The 18,950-nt window shown below is 43.6% G+C and overlaps 1 protein-coding gene across 2 annotated transcripts in view; it reads left to right on the top strand.

Annotated features, from left to right (window-relative positions):
* The first annotated feature begins 6,667 nt into the window (after window positions 1–6,667).
* The window catches only part of SH2D3A (SH2 domain containing 3A), a 35,714-nt gene continuing 23,431 nt past the window's right edge, over window positions 6,668–18,950 (top strand). Inside the window, exon 1 of one of the 2 annotated variants that reach the window (XM_063119105.1) lies at window positions 6,668–6,750. Coding sequence is in view for 1 of the 2 variants with exons in the window: in XM_063119104.1 (XP_062975174.1) it covers window positions 12,002–12,064 (63 nt within the window). In the remaining variant the exon portion in view is untranslated. Of the gene's footprint in view, window positions 6,751–11,899; window positions 12,065–18,950 lie in introns of those variants that run through there. The other variant, XM_063119104.1, reaches the window with a different exon arrangement.

Here is an 18,950-nt window from a genome sequence, read left to right as displayed (position 1 = left end):
CAATGGTATTCCCCGTAGTAGCCTATGGCTGCGAGAGCTGGACCATAAGGAAGGCTGAGCGAAGGAAGATAGATGCTTTTGAACTGTGGTGTTGGAGGAAAATTCTGAGAGTGCCGTGGACTGCAAGAAGATCAAACCAGTCCATACTCCAGGAAATCAAGCCAGACTGCTCACTTGAGGGAATGGTATTAAAGGCAAAACTGAAGTACTTTGGCCACATAATGAGAAGACAGGACACCCTGGAGAAGAGGCTGATGCTAGGGAAAGTGGAAGGCAAAAGGAAGAGGGGCCGACCAAGGGCAAGATGGAGGGATGATATTCTGGAGGTGACAGACTTGACCTTGGGGGAGCTAGGGGTGGCTACGGCCGACAGAAAGCTCTGGCGTGGGCTGGTCCATGAAGTCATAAAGAGTCGGAAACGACTGAACGAATAAACAACAACAAGGTAGTAAAAAGATAACAAGGGTCTATCCCACTGTTCTCTTTTTAACCAGATGCATCCACCAGAGGTCACACTTCTCCATGAATTGCAGTGTTGTCAGTTAGAGACCTCCAGCGAGAGAGCTTTCAGTGCTGACTCTTGGGATGTGTAAATTGTTTGTTCCTTTGGATGAATTTCAAATTCTTTGGCTTGCAAGACCCAGCTGGGCAAGCTATGCACAAGCAACCAGTGTAGAACAGCAATATTTTTAGAAGGCAAACTGCACCCGACTAGCATGGATAGTGTCATACAACTGCTTGGGCCAGTGAAAACACAAAGATTTGTTTTGCCCTTGCTACTACTAAGAACAGGGTCGTAAACTACAGGGTGGGGGTGGATTTCCCAGAGGGCATTGTCCAACTGGGTAACATCAATAAGCTCACAGCCTGGCTGGCAGATTCCTCAGTCAGTCTCCAGTTGTCTGTATTGCTATGTGTTGGGGTCAGTCTTAATTACCTCCAGGGACCTCTTATAGCACAGTGTCTCCGAGTAAAAGGGATTAAGGATGCCCCTACACCTACACACACACACACACACACACACACACACAGAGGCTGAGTTCGGACTCTAATCAAAGGTTTCCCATTCTGTTCCTATTACTCTACCCCCACCCCAGTTTAGAGTGTCCTTGGAACTCAGCCACACTGTAATTCCTAAACGGGCAACCTTTTGTCCTACAAGGCCTGAGGGGCTAGGAGGAAATGAATCTGGGGAAGACTGAACCTGACACAAAAGAAGAGCAGCTTTTGGCTTGCAAAGAGATCTGCTCAGCAGCTGAGGAGGAAGCAGGGTTTGCCTTGATGCTAAATGGAGTGTAAATAAAACTTCATAAAAGAAACACCATAAGTCTTCAGCATCTAAGAAACTGAGGTCCAAGCAAGTGCTGAAGCCCTGGCAAGTTCACTCCTCCCAGGACTGGCGTGCAGGAGCATAACACTGGTCATTGAAGTGGGACTGGTGTTTCCTGGAAGAGGAACTGTGAGCCAAGGTGTATCTGCGCACGAGTGGAGAGCGGAGGCCTTGAAGCAGCAGAACCAGCAGCACGTAGAGGCCTCATGGCAGCTTGGTGACAGCCTCAAGGACAAGTTGGAGACACAGTTGAAGCAGAGCCTGGAGGCTCAGAGCTTTGGCGGACCCAGGGCCGGTGCTACCATTAGGCCAACTAAGCAACCGCCTAGGGTGCAGACCTCAGAGGGGCACGGTACTGACCTTTGAGGGTCACGATTTTATACAAATTAGCTGTTTTAATGTTGTGTTGCCAATGGCGGAGGTGTGCATTATAATGAGTGCCCTTTAGTTCAAAATGATTTGTGTGCCATAATATTTTCTTGTGAATTTGCGAAAGATAATCCAAAAATTGATTATTACTTATTCTTGCAATCTATATAAATAAAAATGTAAATGTTCGTTCGAAACAGACGTTATATCTCCGAAAGTTCTTCACCGATTGCTTTGAAATTTTGACACAACGTTGCATTCGAATACGCGAGCGTTGTTATGTAACTATGTTCTATATGGGGACAAAAGTTTGTCTTAAAATCGAAGAAATAGGCCCCCTCAAAACCAGTCCTGCTGATCATTGTGACATCTGTACTAGAAAAGGTAATGGTGGTGAAAATATGTACAAAAAAGGCGTGGTTGCCTTTAGGGTTCTTTTTTGATCATTGTGACATCGCCAACCAGTAGGCCAATCCACTGCCTCTGCCTTCTCTCCTATTTGCATGTTCTCTCCTATTTGCTCTTATAGGTCATAGGAGCAACAATCTTGACAGGACCTTTCAAAGGTGAAGATGTCCTCATTCCTCGCATTCCTATGATTCCAACAGATATGCCATTTCAATTTAAGAGATAGCAATTCACATCAACGCAATTTTGCCTTAGGGATCACTTTAGGGTGACCATATGGAAAGGAGGACAGGGCTCTTGTATCTTTAACAGTTGTACTGAAAAGGGAATTTCAGCAGGTGTTATTTGTATATAGGGGGAACCTGGTGAAATTTCCTCTTCATCATAACAGTTAAAGCTGCAGGTGCCCTGCCCTCTGTTAAATCTGGTCACTCTAGTATAGCTCCTGCACCTTTAATGTTTGTGATGAAGAGGGAATTTCACCAGGTTCTCCATATATACAAATGACACCTGCTGAAATTCCCTTTTATATGCAACTGTTAAAGATACAGGAGCCCCGTCCTCCTTTTCATAGGGTCACCGTAGCGTTGTGTGAACCGTGGCTTAGCATTTCATGTAAACCATTCCTAACCATGCTGGCTACATAACCACGGTTTAAACACACTCACTAAACATTTACTGCAAAAGAATTAGTGGCCTAACCACGGCTTAGCGCATTGTCAGGCCCATTGAAAGCATAGTTAACTGCTGTTAAATCAAACTCAGTCTAAAGCATGCTTAGAGTTGGGAAATACCGACTGTGCTGGAATGTTGTTCTACTGCCTCTTAAACATGGATGAATTCTCTAAGAAACCAGACTGTTTGCAAAAGGCACATGTCCCACATCTTTGGCCCATATTATAAATCCTCCTATAGGCTGCGCTCTTGCTGCTGCTGTGCCAAATGTAGTAGTTGCAAAAAATAAATAAATTGGCAGTTTGCCACTGAAAAGATCAAAAGTAACTTGTTCTTAATGGAAGGCATCAAACCCAGTAAAGATTTGTTTAAAAAAAGTATCCAGGCTAAGGCATTCTCCAGGGCTGAGTCACCACCATAAGTATAAGACATGAGTGGATATAATCACATGAAGGGGCGAGGTGGAGTGAATCAGTGCTTGTGATAGCAGTGGCCTCTGTGAAAGACGGATAGGTCCAGATAGGATCAAGATTTGAGTTAAACATGGCTTTGGACATCTTGGGGATATTTCAACTCCATGTAAGGCCGGAAGTTGCTTAATCTTATAGTTGATTTTTTTAATCAGGTTTGGGAATGTGGGCTGCAGAATATCCACTTTTACAGGCAAGAGCAAAATCGGATACACAATTTTAAAAGTTCAAAGCTAGCAGTAATATGGGTTGTCCTAGCTTAAAACTCATTTTCATCCCTTTCACCAGAGTGAATGGTATAAGCCTCAGTGGCCTTCGGCTCTTATTGGTAGGGGAGAAATGCAGTTGAAAACATACCGTTAGCACATTCTTGACAAGGAATCTGCCTGTTAGCACTGGGTGCAACTGTAAGTCATTTGTAAGGTTGTAGTCTGAAGTTCGCTTCCTAGAGAGCACATTCCAGTGAATTAAGATGGAGTTATTCTTGAGTAAACATGTTTAGAAACACTCTACATGTTTCTCAGTCATCAGATTTGGGGCAAGGAACTCACTGGCCTTTTGTGCACATTTACATGCAAGGTGTACTGTTCTCAATAGGCAAGAATGTGTCACTCTTCAAGATATAAGGGCCCAAAGATGACTGAAAGATCACCTGTGCACACTAACAAAACTTTAATAAGTGAGCTAGGGTGACCATATGAAAAGTTCAGTAATCATCTGCAAAATTGACCTTTCAGTGATTGTCTTTTGCTGACTCCACACTTTATCCAGGATTTGCAGATCAGTCCAGAAATATGGAAAAAGGAAAATCAGAGTCCAGTCCAGGACTCAACAGACAGGGCTCCTGTATCTTTAACAGTTGTATTGAAAAGGGAATTTCAGCAGGTGTCATTTGTATAGATGGGGAACCTGATGGAATTCCCTCTTCATCACAACAGTTAAAGGTGCAGGAACTATACTAGAGTGATCAGATTTAAAAGAGGACAGGGCACCTGCAGCTTTAACTGTTGTGATGAAGAGGGAATTTCACCAGGTTCCCCGTATATACAAATGACACCTGCTGAAATTCCCTTTTCAGTACAACTGTTAAAGATACAGGAGCCCTGTCCTCCTTTCCATATGGTCACCCTAAAGTGATCCCTAAGGCAAAATTGCGTTGATGTGCTACCAGGGACAGGTAATTGGAACTCCCTGGTACTCATATGAATAGGGCCAAGTTGGAGGATACGGCATTGATTTACTAACAATTCCTCCTCAACCCCACATACCTTAATCCAGTGCCACTGGTCTTCAGTTGGTAGGTTGGGAGTAACATAACTCAAACCCACTCTCCCTGACCTTCCACAAAGTTAAACAACCATCACATGGTAATAATAAGTAAGTTATTTAACTTAGCGGAAGCAAAAATCTGTCCTAATGATTAATAAAAAGCAAAGGGCCCAAAATAGAAGGTTGTTTGCAAGGAGATATTTGTCAGCTTAACAGTCCTCCCAAATTTAAGAAAGCCATAAAAACTGAACTTTTCCAGCAGGCCTACCCAGTCGAATGTTGAGATGCCTTTTAATATATTCATTTTATATGTTTTTAATCAGTTTTATGTATTTGATTATTTTTTTTTTGTATTTGGAGTTGTTCCCTGCCTTGATCCAGAGGGAGAGGTGGGTAAGAAATACATTTATTATTCTCAAATTTCGTTGAGTCAGGAAAGGAGGAAGAGGAGTGAGTGCTTACTTAGGGTGCAATCCTATGCATGTTTCACCAGAACCCCCCCCCCCCCACTCTCAGCATTCTCCAGCTGTCTGAAGAATGCTGGGAGCCCTCCAGCCTCCCTCCCCCCCCCCCCGGCATAGGATTGCACTCTTAGCCTTCCCTGACTGACTGGGCACATATTGGTATAGTGTTTTAATTCCGTATTCTGATTCTTCTTTAATAAAAAAATATTCACCGCTCGGGAATCTTAATATAAAGAGGTGTGCGTGTGTGTATCCTGCAAATAATTGAATTAATGCTTAACCACAGTTGAAAAACACTGCGGCTGAAAAGGCGGGCGGGAAACCAAATTGGGACCGCATTTTGCAGGGTTGGGGTACTTGTAGGGTGCACAAATAAATAGAAGGCAGTAGCTTTTAAATGACTAATATATATAAGGTGCCTAAAAGCACACTACCCAAACCACTAGTGAAGAGAGATGATTAATCATCTCTCTTCACTAGTTCGTTTGGGTAGTTGTGTGCTTTTAGGCACCTTATATATATATTAGTATTTGTAGGGTGACCCTATGAAAAGGAGGACAGGGCTCCTGCATCTTTAACAATCGCATAGAAAAGGGAATTTCAGCAGGTGTCATTTGTATATATGGAGAACCTGGTGAAATTCCTTCTTCATCACAATAGTTAAAGGTGCAGGAGCTATTCTAGATTGACCAGATTTAAAAGAGGGCAGGGCACCTGCAGCTTTAACTGGTGTGATGAAGACGGAATTCCACCAGGTGCAACATGCATACAAACGACACCTGCTGAAATTCCCTTTTCGATACAACTGTTAAAGATACAGGAGCCCTGTCCTCCTTTTCATATGGTCATCCTAGGGTGACCATATGAAAAGGAGGGCAGGGCTCCTGCATCTTTAACAATCGCATAGAAAAGGGAATTTCAGCAGGTGTCATTTGTATATACGGAGAACCTGGTGAAATTCCTTCTTCATCACAATAGTTAAAGGTGCAGGAGCTATTCTAGATTGACCAGATTTAAAAGAGGGCAGGGCACCTGCAGCTTTAACTGGTGTGATGAAGAGGGAATTCCACCAGGTGCAACATGCATACAAACGACACCTGCTGAAATTCCCTTTTCAATACAACCGTTAAAGATACAGGAGCCCGGTCCTCCTTTCCATAGGGTCACCCTAGTATTAGGCCCCCCTGACGTCGGAAAGCGTTGCCGTCTGCGCGGCCTGCTCTTCACCCACTTTTCAGCCCCCTCCCTTCGCTCCCCGCCAAGGAGTGAGGACGCGGCGGCGGCGGCATTGGCCCCAACGCGGCGGGGCACGCTTGCCGGTGAGGCGCAGCCGGAGTTGGGGAGGAGCCGCCAGAGCGGGTGTTGTAGGAATGGGCGAAACGGGGAGGGCCGAGGAGCCTGACTGGCGCAGACCTGTTGGGGCCGCAGGTGGAGGAGGAAGCGAAGCAAGGCCAGGCCAGGCGAGGCACACGCGCCCTGCCTTGCCCTGCCCGGGGAAGCCCCAGCCCAAGCGCCGTCGCGTGGGCTCGACGGGCAAAACCGGCCGCGGCGCGGTGGCCAGGTGGGGCGTCGGCGTCGGGTGTTCTTCGCCCTGGGAAAGGGCCACCGGGAGTGGGAAGTCGCCCGCGCGGCTTGCCTGATCGGGGCGGAGATTACGCGTGGCAGCCGCGCCGTCTGCGCCACCTTTTCTCCAGGCTCGCCTGGGAACCTGCCCTGCCCGCTTTAACGGCCTCTCGAACCCATCCGCCTACGTCGCTGAAATAAGGTACGCTCCAAACTGTTGTTCTCGGAAGCTTGTGCATTCCGCTAGCCTGGAACGGAGGTTTGCTGCAAATGGAGGCGCGCCTTCAAATCCAGATGCGAAGGGCCCGGTGGAATTTCCCCAGAAGCTGCCCCCTTCTTGATAGCGCAGGTTGCGTTCTCAGCACCTGACAGCCGGAGTCTATGCGCTTTTATTTGGAAACAAGCCGTTGTGGGCCCGTTCAGAAGACAGTGGTTCCCAAAGTGGGCGGTGGGATTGCACAGGGGGGCGCTCAAGGTGGTCTTTTCCATAGATCGCTCTCCTGCACCATGGAGAGTGGTTCAGAAACTCCAGGTAGCATTTCCAACATCCTATTTGGTGGAATGTGGTTTTAGTGTGGTCTGCCTGCTTCTCTCCAAACAAAGAAATCGACTCCAGATTACTAAACGTGGTGATTTAAGACTCAGTGGTATCACTTCATCAAGCCCATCCATCACTCTACCCTAGTTACTAAAGGCGATATCTAATATTCTTGCTTAATGACTTTCAGACTTTGATCAAATTCATCAATTATGTTTAATTGAATAAACTAAAAAATGCATTTTGAAAAAATATTCAATTAATTGTTACTGTTTTGAATTTTATTGTTCTTATCTTCCTTAGTGGGTCGTTGAAAACCGCTATTCTGAATAATGATTTTTATAGTGTAGGGTAAGGGGGCATTGAGCATGAGTTTGTGGAACCAAGGGGGCGGTGACCTGAAAAAGTTTGGGAACCACTACGTTAAACCATGGCTTTAACCACAGCGGTTAAAGCCTGAGTGTATATAATGGATAAATCAATCACATCCAAATTTGAAAACATTTAATCCTGGGCTGTAGGGAAATATTATTTATACAGTGCTATAGGTGGATAAAATGGAGGAGGACCATATAAGCTGCCTTGGGAATAAAGGCAGGATATAAATGCAATAAATAGGTGTATATAATGCTTCCTTCTTCAAACCTGAGCCCTTCACAGGGCTGATGGGATTTCAGTTCCCATCAGCCACAGCCAGCATGGGCAGTGGTCAAGAATGCTGGGAGTTACAGATCAAAATAGCTGGAGGGTATCGGGTTGAGCAAAGTTGGTGTCATAGTTAAGAATTTTGTACCAGGACTGGGAAAACCCAATTTCAAATCCCCACTCAGCCGTGAAACTCACTGTGCAACCTTGAACCAGACACTCTTTCAGCCTAATCGACCTCACAGGGTTGTTGTGAGGATAAAATGGTAGTGGTGGAAATCATGTATGCTCCATTGAGTCCCTTGAAGGTACTTTATTAATTAAATCTGTATCTATAAGTCAAAGTTAAGATTCTGGGCTGGGGAGTTGGGGAACGTGGGGTGCTATGGTGAGGGTTTAATCTCCACAGCCTTTTTTTTCTTTAAACGCTAGGGGCTCAGCTCTGTTACCTGTGAAATAATCGAGAACCGTTGGCCATGTGTAAAAATGCCATTCCTTCATCACCAAGGAGCTGCAGTTTGACCTGTGGGTGCATCTAGGAAAAAAGACATTGCTAGGAATGAAAGTATGATTTCCAGGCCGGCTTTTAGTTTTGGGTGGCTCTTTTCCTTCTAAGAACCAATTGGACCCTGAATGCAGGAGACTCATGTCTGTCTGGTGCCAACGCTGATTTCGTTTCAGCACCAAATTAAAACGTGGCTTTTTATCAAAGCTTTTGAGGGCTAAATTTGCCTAAAGCTGTGCGTAGGTTTAATTGTTTTTATTGCCTTTAAATTTTCTACTGGTTTAATGGTTTAATACGGTTTTAGCTGTGTACTTTTTATTGTTTTATACTGTTTGATTTTTATCTGTACGCTGCCCTGAGATCCCAATGATGTAGGGCCAGATACACATGTTTTAATAAATAAAAATAAATAAATAATTTGGAGTGTCTTAGAGGAAGCTGAGAGTGGAAGCTGGGAAATGTGTCAGTGGGTAGGTGATTCAGATCAGTGAAGTGACAGGGTGTGTGTGAGGAAGTTTACTCAGCCCACTACACTCAGTGCGCTGTCTGAATTTAAGTCTGGAGGCACTGAGTTCATAACAAAATTGCAGAAGTGTGTTTGCTTTTCGTTTCAGTTGCCTCATCAAATGCCAAAAATTATTCTTGGCAATGTTAGAAAATGTGTCTCTCCTGCCCCCAATATCGTATCTGATACGAAGTTTTGTGATTAGCTTTTTCAATGCTTTTATGCCTACAGTTCCCTGAATTGAGCTAGTTACATTCTGGTTAATTTATCATCATCATCAGTCATAATTATGTAGCACTGTCCATATGCAGGCTGCCCTTTCCCCGGAGTATAATCTAAAATTCAATACTGGGAAGACAACAGAGAAAGGGCAGGGAAATGGAGGAAACCACGGAAATCATAAATTAAAGGAATAATAAATCAGGAAAAGAATATGTATTTCAGCTACAGATCTGCAGCTGCAACAGGTGTGCCCCCTCTCCAGCCTTCCACAACCTGGTGCCCTCCAGATGTGTTGGACTGCAATTCCCATCATTCCCAGGCCAGCATGGCCAAAGGCTTGTGATGTTGTGCTAAAGGCTTTACAGGAAAGGTGTGTTTTGAGGAAGTGAACAAAACGTGAGAGGTGGCTGCGTTGTGCAGGTGTCTGGGAGGCAGTTTCAGGTATAAGGGGCAGCAAGGGGGAAAGGTATGCTTTTTGGATGTTTTAACAATGTATACTATGTTTTTAATCAGTATTTTATGTATTTTATACTTACTGATTTTTCCCCGCCTCGATCCAAATGGAGAGGTGGGTAAGAATTATTATTATTATTATTATTATTATTATTAGGGGTTGGGTTTTTTTGAGGGAATCGGAGACCTTTGATACCTAAGAGTGTGGAGCTTGGCAGTAGTGTGGCGAGAGCAAAAGTCATAGGCAGGGATGTATCTGGAGGTGAAGTTATATATGGGATATTTCCTCTTCCTTGTTTTTAGGCATAAATCCTCTTTGAACCAAGCACTGTTGAAAACCATGGGGGCAAATTCTCAGTTGATGAAAAGCAACGTTCATTATCTGTACTCTTTCAGGATGGCAAAGGGGAAGATATTCACAGCAATAGTCAATAACTCTTGGATATATTCAATATTGAACTGTGTGTGGTGAGGAATATAGTGTATTTTAAGTGTTTGTTGTAATTATATGTAATATTTCAAAAATAATTGTAGATTTTAAGTGCTCCTCAGGAAAGTGTGTGCCTGACAGACCTCCCTAAATAGTTCTGCTGTTAAGGATTGGGCCCTCACCATCATCTTCCCAGCACTTGCTATTTCTAAAACGGTTGCTGTTGCTGCTCCTGTTTTGGAACAATGAGGAAAGTTCTGGCCAGGAGCAGGGGACACCATTGTAGAGGGAGTGTTTCCTGTGTATTGTCTGGTTCATCATATTTTTCTGTGTGTTGATTCCGGCTTATGGAGCTACCAGGGTGAATAGTGTCAATAGCCTGGCAGTAAAAAAATTGGCTCTGTATGCATGTATAATATGTATGTATAAATGTGTGGAGTGGTCGTGGTGATCATAATTTGGGCTTCCTTTATTCACACCTGCCTAACATGGACAGGACCTTGGATAACTTTCTTTTGAGATCAGAGCAGGTTAGAAACACCCACTGTTTCTATTTCGTCTGCTGCTTTCTTGGTAAAGGGCCGGAGGCATTCCACACAACTCCCTCTTTGCCCCTTTTTTTTGCACAAGGCTATTTAATTTATTTATTCTCTCCCAAGCATTCTAGCATGATGCCTCAGACCGGAGAATTTAGCTTGGCTGGAGCCACTTTTGCTGAATCAGTTTAAGCAGAAAGACAGGATACTGCAAATGTAGATTACAACTACAGCAAGACCATTCACATTCCTCAGTGTGTGTCTCTGTTGCAAGCCTCCTGTGTTTTCCTGCTTAGAATCATAGAATAGCAGAGTTGGAAGGGGCCTACAAGGCCATCAAGTCCAATCCCCTGCTCAATGCAGGAATCCACACTAAAGCATCCCTGACAGATGGTTGTCCAGCTGCCTCTTGAATGCCTCCAGTGTGGAAGAGCCCACAACCTCCCTAGGTAACTGATTCCATTGTCGTACTGCTCTAACAGTCAGGAAGTTTTTCCTGATGTCCAGCTGGAATCTGGCTTCCTTTAACTTGAGCCCGTTATTCCGTGTCCTGCACTCTGGGAGGATCGAGAAGAGATCCTGGCCCTCCTCTGTGTGACAACCTTTTAAGTATTTGAAGAGTGCTGTCATGTCTCCTTGGTGCCTTGGACTGCAAGAAGATCAAACCAGTCCATACTCCAGGAAATAAAGCCAGACTGTTCACTTGAGGGAATGGTATTAAAGGCAAAACTGAAGTACTTTGGCCACATAATGAGAAGACAGGATACCCTGGAGAAGAGGCTGATGCTAGGGAAAGTGGACGGCAAAAGGAAGAGGGGCCGACCAAGGGCAAGATGGAAGGATGATATTCTGGAGGTGACAGACTTGACCTTGGGGGAGCTAGGGGTGGCGACAGCCGACAGAAAGCTCTGGCGTGGGCTGGTCCATGAAGTCACGAAGAGTCGGAAGCGACTGAACGAATAAACAACACAATCATGTCTCCCCTCCATCTTCTCTTCTCCAGGCTAAACATGCCCAGTTCTTTCAGTCTCTCTTCAGAGGGCTTTGTTTCCAGACCCCTGATCATCCTGGTTGCCCTCCTCTGAACACGCTCCAGCTTGTCTGCGTCCTTCTTGAATTGTGGAGCCCAGAACTGGACACAATATTCTAGATGAGGCCTAACCAGGGCCGAATAGAGAGGAACCAGTACCTCACGCGATTTGGAAGCTATACTTCTATTAATGCAGCCCAAAATAGCATTTGCCTTTCTTGCAGCCGTATCGCACTGTTGGCTCATATTCAGCTTGCGATCTACAACAACTACAACAATTTTCCTTATTCTATTTGTAAATTGAGACAGGATCTTACAGATTCCACGGAGTTTATTTTTAAAGATGTTTAAACCAATGTGTTTCTCTCCTGGGTTCGAGGAGTTTAGATAAGACTTCTGCTTTTTTCTTTTCTTTTTTTTTTTACACATTTTTGTGACATCAGTTTCCTGCCCCACTGCGTGCTTAACTTGGAACTTGGCATCCTGTCCCTTTAAAAGGAAATGTTTCTGTAGGCCGTGAAATCAGAGGCGTCTGTTGGAGCTCAGTTGGGAGGCTGTCTTGAATGTCCTGTTCTGTGCAAAACGATACATGTTTCTGGAAGGCTTGGGGATGCCTCTGCTGCTGAGAGGTTTTCGGTTTTTTTGTAAGAAGGTATGTCGCAGTCGCACCTGCTGCTTAATTATTTTATTTTTAACACTTAATCTACCACACCACTCCAAGAAAAGCACAACAAAACTACTGAGTAACTTGTCCAGAGAGGTAAGGCAGTGGAAGCTGTTGGCTCTGATGTCAGAGGGTCAGTGAATCCTCTCCGGGTTTCAGTTAGAACCAGTCAGAATTCTAATGGAGCTGTCCAGGGCCACTGGGTAGCTCTACTAGAGTTCTCACTGGTTCTAGTTGAAACCTGGAGCGGATTCACTGCCCCCCTCTGACATTGGAGGCACCAGGCTCCATCGGATGTGTGAAAGCTGTTGGGAGGTTTCTCTGGCTTTTTGCGACGGGTGGGAGACTCAAGACATGTTGACATCTGACATGAGATTTTTTTTCTCCAGGATTGGGCCTAGTTCTGCCAATCTGCAGCAGCCACCAGCTGCTCTGACTAGATGGGGGGTGAATGTACATATCTGCACAAGCAGCAAGTTAGTCTTTTATAAAAAAAGTGGACAGACAGACTGCCTTATTTCAACCTTCTTTGATATGAAGGCAAGTACAGTGTGAAGGCCGGAACGGAGTTGAATATCACCAGAAGAGTTGGGAATTTGTAATACTTCCTTCTTTTTCTTTCTTTTTTTGGAGTATGAAAAGCATGGGGTTGTCAATGCCTCGGAAATGTTTATTTTGGAGGAATAAAACACCTTTTTTTCTTTTTACCCCATTGGTTTTTTGGGATCCTTTGTGGGGTTTCCCATTTTGTTGTATACGGTATGGCTGCCACTTAAGGGAATAATCCTGATCCTAAAAAAAGTTGTGAATTATTTCTTTTTTCCACTTTCTATCAAGTTGATTTTAATAGTTTTTATGTAATACATATGTTAAACGATGACCTACTTCACACATAATGCTAACCCATGGGTTGTTGAATTCTGGGTTATTATAATATGTGAACCCAGCTGTGCTAACCATGGTTTGTTAACCAAGAACAACCCAGAAAGAAAACCCATGGGGCCACCTCGCATGGACATTGGTTTCATTGTCATACTTCTCTAACAGTCAGGAAGCTTTTCCTGATGTCCAGTCAGAATCTGGTTTCCTGTAACTTGAGCCCATTATTCCGTGTCCTGCACACTGGAATGATCAAGAAGTTGGGTTGTGAAGTCTGGGTTGTTCAAACTATGGAATGTCGTTAAGTGTAAATCCAGAACTGTGGGTTGTTCACGGTGTTGTTGTTTTACCAGGTGACAGAGAGAGCAAGAACTGTAAATAAATAAACTGTAAATAAATAAATAAATAATCAATCCAACCCCCCCCCCCATCCTGCTCTACATGCCAGTACTACAATGCTGCAAAGATATTTGGGGTGCAGGAGAGTGCAAACGAACGAGGAGAGAAACAAGCAACCCAGGGATTGAGAAACTGAACCGCGTTTTTTAATCATCTGCTAGATAGGGCATCAAACCATGGGTTAACCATGAGTTAAAATAAACCATGGGTTAGTGTTATGTGTGAACAATGTCAATAAGGGTATCTCTAATAAAATTAATGTGATAAGAATATATCAGATATATGAATAGAATAAACTATAGAGGAGATAAGATCCAGGCTTATCTAGAGATTCTTTCTCTAGATTTTAGCGTTTTGTTAAATTTTTGGTTGTTTTGGTGCTTTTTAAAGTCCATCCTTCTGTGCATGCCAGATGAAAACATCCAGTGGTATAAATCTTATTGTTTCGTATTTATTATTTTAGATTGGGATCAAGGAAATAAGCATCATTATCTCGTTGTAGATTAAAAACTTTCTCTCCAATTTCAGTCAGTGGCTTCTGTAAAAGTGGCTTCTGCCCACTTTTAGCTAGTTTGTTAATCAGAATGTCATGTGGTACAGTCCATCTATCCCATTCCCAAAGCAGACTTTCTAGCATGATGAAATCTTATGTCTCGAGGCTTGTTTGTTTTTTATAAAATGTTTAAAATGTTTAAATGTTTCTGCTCTTTCTTACCTCTCTTCCAATACCTTTTCCTTTCGTGTCGTGTGTTTTAGACTGTAAGCCTGAGAGCAGGAATTGTTTTATTATTAACATAAGTAAGCAACTCTGGGAGCCTCTTTTGGCTGAAGAGTGGGGCGGGGGGGGGGGGGAATGCTGTAAATAAATAAAAATAAGAATAAAATTTTGCCCCTGCGGGTTTTACTGCTTCAGAATCTCCCTTGCTTATTGAGGCTGACCGAGTGAATCGACCCACGATTCATGTTTATAAATACTTAGTGAATAAATACGATACAATGGGTCTTCAGGAATGGAAGAAGGAATTGGAATGTCCTATTTTGTTGAATCAATGGACTACTGTTTTGGCATCGGTGTCTGTTACGTCAGTGGATCTCCGGTTACGTTTTATCCAGCAAAAATGGTTGTTTCGGGTCTATTGGACACCACAGCATCTGTTTAATAAAGGTTTGTCCAAATCAACTAATTGTTGGAGGTGTCATACAGCTACTACTTCTTTCGTTCATCTCTTCTGGAAATGTCCAATAGTCGCCTCCTTTTGGGAGGAAGTCATCAGGCGCATAAATCTGGTATTAGAAAGCACTTTAATATTTTCGGATGTGCATGTTATCTTAAATTACGTACCGGCATCTTGGAAGATAATGCACGGTCAACGTAAATGGATTTTTCACACCCTTTTGACCGCCGAAAGACTGATTCTACAACATTGGAAAAATAAAAACACGCTGCTTATAATGCAGTGGATTGAAGACTTAACAACATTAGCAACATTTGAAAGAGTGGTGTACAGGCGTCATTTACAAGTGGACTTATGCACAGACATTTGATCTGCCTTTGTGGACCTTTATGCGGTAATTGATACTACTACCCCTTTTTCGTTTTTCATTTAGAATGCAGAGATATTTGAAACTGAGGCTTTTGAAGTATGTACTTCCATATGTTCATTTTGTTGTCATTATTATTATTATTATTATTATTATATGGTTTTTATTTTGTTAAAAATTCACGATAAAAATAATCAAGAGAAAAAATGTTGATAATAATACTATATTGGCTGCATACATCCTCATTTTTGCGCTCCAATTATCCAACCTTCAGTATCTAGACTATCCCTGAGGGAACTTCATAGAATAGCAGAATTGGAAGGGGCCTTCAAGGCCATTGAGTCCAACCCCCTGCTCAATGCAGGAATCCACCCTAAAGCATCCCTGACAGATGGTTGTCCAGCTGCCTCTTGAATGACTCTAGTGTGGGAGAGCCCACAACCTCCCTAGGCAACTGGTTCCATTGTCGTACTGCTCTAACAGTCAGGAAGTGTTTCCTGATGTCCTGCCGGAATCTGGCTTCCTGTAACTTGAGCCCGTTATTCCGTGTCCTGCACTCTGGGAGGATCGAGAAGACATTCTGGCCCTCCTCTGTGTGACAACCTTTTAAGTATTTGAAGAGTGCTCTCATGTCTCCCCTCAATCTTCTCTTCTCCAGGCTAAACATGCCCAGTTCTTTCAGTCTCTCTTCATAGGGCTTTGTTTGCCAGGAGTTCCACTGTTAGAGCGTATAGGAATGAAAACGCATCTCTGTAGACCAGGCCTTCTCAACCTGGTACCCCCTCCAGTTGTGTTGGAGTACAGATGTTACCATCCCGTTCCATGCTGGCTGGGGGTTCTAGGACATGTCTAGCACATCTATAGGGCTCCAGGATAAGGAAGGCTGCTGTTGATTAACAAGGTCTGAGATGTGATTGGTTGGGGTTGGTTATTAATTTACCTTGATGTTTCTGAAGATTACCTGTAACAGGTTGGAGACCTTGGCTGCTCGGATAAGGTCTACTGTGCACCTGATGTGGTTTGCTTAATGATATTTACACATGAAGCCATATAGATATGGATTAATACTGGTTTTAGTCTCATATTTTAGTCTCTGGGCAAGTATATGCTTGAATTTTGATTTAGCAGTTAAATTAGTTGATACAGTGATAGAAAGGAGGCTATGTCTTGAGTTTTCTGTGTAGCTAAAATGAACATCAAACAGGACAGTCAGATTTGCTGATACTTTGGGAAAATATTATAGCATTCAAACATGAAGCTGTCCATGCCAGAATGTTCTATTGTTTTAAAATAGTGGTCTCCAAACTTTCTGGACCCATGAGCACATTTGGGAATTTGAGAAACTGCAAAATGCCTGTCAGGATCACCTGTCGTGTCCTGTTAGGCTGTGTCTTATTCAGCAAAAAACCTTTTGATCTGTCTCTTTAATAAGGGATTGTCTAATTCAGCTAATTGCTGATGGTGCAATACAGCTAATGCTTCTTCTAAACATATGTTTTGGCAGTGTCCAGTATTTGCTTTTTTTGTGGGGAGTGGGGAACATTACACAGATATGTTTTGTACTAGAACACTTTTTAATATTTACTGAGGTACATGCTTTTAAATTACTTACCTACTTCATGGAAATTAACAAATGGTCTGCATAAATGGATTCTCTGCACGTTTTTGACAGCTAAAAGACTGATACTACAACATTGAAAGGATAAACATGTCCTATAATGCAATGGACTGATGACCTTACAGTGCTTTCAGTATTTGATCGGATGGCATATTAGATGCCACCTTCAAATGGATACCTTTTTGGGTTATCTGGTTTGCTTTTATTGACGCCTATGTATAATTGCTAGAAAGTTGTATGCATTTCATACAATCATATATTTTTTTAGATGCCCCTTCAAGGGCACTGCATTGGGGACCCTTCTTTTAAAAATATTTATTTTATGACAGCAGTTACTTATTTTGTTGTAGGTATGGCTAACAGGTCTTAATGATCTGCAGTTAAGGCAAATGTTGGTTTTCCTAATCTGGGACTGTATTAATTGCTTCAGTAATCTGCCAATATGAAATTTAAGAAGAGCCCTGCTGGATCAGATCAATGCTGCCCTCCCATCTAGTCCAGTATCCGATTTCTAACAATAGCTAACTCACATGCCTCTGGGAATCCTACAAGTAGGGTAATCTTTCCCAGCAACTAGTATTCAGTGAAAATATTGGCTCTGAATATGAAAGTTCTATTTAGCCATCATGACTGGTTGTGATTGGCCTGTTTTCTGTGGATTTGGATCATGGGCCTAATTCCTGGAGGAGAAGGCTATCCATGGCTATTAGTCCTGATGGCTTTATGATACTTCCAGTATCAGAGACAGTAAGCCTATATACATGGTTGCTGGGGAACATGGGTGGGAGGGTGCTGTTGCACTCGTGGTCTACCTGTGGGTTTTCTGTAGGCAGCTGGTTGGCCACTGTGTGAACAAAATGTTGGACTGGCTGGATTCTTGGTCTGATCCAGCAGGGCTGCTGTTATGTTCTTGTGTTCTTACTCCATAGAAATAATTTGTGGATAAATTCAGGTAATGAGAGTGCAGGTCCCGTGGAGTTAATTTAATTCTTTTTTGGTGGTGGTACAGGACTTGAGCTCGCCACCACTCTTGCTCCCATGGGAAGCGGAGGGAACAATGCTTCCTGATCCAGAATAAAAGATTAAAAATGGCTGTATTGGCCCCTAGTGAAGAATGTCACTCTGAGTGGAAATGTTTTGAGGATTTTTGAAGACATGCACATTCAGTTTGCTCTAACAATTTGGCTTTCTGGTCAGAACTGACTGGCTTTTTAGATTCCTGTGAACAATAGCTCTACTGATGATGGTAGTACAGCTTTTAGATGGGAGATGATTTTAGCTGAGAAATGTTGACTGGCTTGTTTGGCCAGAGGGTTTGTGTTTCCACCTGGAGTGTGTTTTGAAAACCATTCGGCTTCAAGTTCTCACCCACTCCTGTTAATGGTTAACTTCATCCTAGGCAGACAACGGTTGCAGCTACAAGCTGCCGTTGCTGTTATCATGTTCCTCCAGGGCCAGCCCTAGATGTTTAGCTGCACTGTTGCAATCAAGGAAGTTCACCTCTTTGATCTCTTGCAACACTGCAAAGGATGCCGGGGGGCACAACTCTGACCACGTACACTGTGTGTGATCCAGGTTTTGTGCCTCAGAGTCCCCTGAGACACGGATAGGATTCTGAGGGTATTTACACGGGGTATATGCCAGCAGCTGGTTTGGAGTGAAAAAATAGGTGTACCTACCAGAAGAGGTGCGGGTGGCGTGTAGACCACTACCTATGAAGAGGGTGGCAGTGAGGGATGGCATGGGAGGCTAGCCATAAAGGGCTGCCATTTGTAGTCCTTGGACAGTATGAACTTCTTGGGGCAAGCATAAATGCTCTTCTCAATAACTTCTGACTAGAACATGCGAATATTAACATGAGCTACAACTTTGGGGTGGTTTGGCTCTATTCCTTTGAACGTTGCCCTGGATGGGCATCTTAACAGGCTCCCATCCTCTGTCCTTTGGCATTTTAATTGGCTGAGCAGTGGACGTCTCACCAGGCTCACATTCTTAGGGCCGTCTCTCTCCTTCCTTAACATGACACCCTCCGTAGCTCAGTGTGACAGAGCACATGCTTGGCATGCGGAAGTTCCCTGGTTCAATCCCCATCTTCTCCAGGTAGGGCAAGGGAGGAATCCTGCCTGAAATCCTGCAGAGTTGTGGCTGCCGTGTTGGCAATACTGGGCTAGAGGAACCAAGGGTCTGACTCGGAATAAGGCAGGTTCCTATGTTCCTCTGTCTTGGACTGCAACGCCTATTGGCCTTAGCCATCCCGGCCAATGGTCAGGGATGATGGGAGCTGGAGTCCAAAACATCTGGAGGGCACTATGTTGGGGAAAGCTGCTTCAAACTCAATACATTAGTAAGGTCAGGAATAGTATATATACATGGAATGGAATATTTTAATACTTTTGCACTGCACTGTTGAGCATAGAGTTACTGGTAACCTGATGT

This window comes from Elgaria multicarinata, chromosome 3 (genome assembly GCF_023053635.1).
Source record: "Elgaria multicarinata webbii isolate HBS135686 ecotype San Diego chromosome 3, rElgMul1.1.pri, whole genome shotgun sequence".
Classification (NCBI taxonomy): Eukaryota; Metazoa; Chordata; class Lepidosauria; order Squamata; family Anguidae; genus Elgaria; species Elgaria multicarinata.
The sequence above is the reverse complement of the archived record's forward strand: the minus strand, read 5'-3'. Positions and strand labels throughout refer to the sequence as shown.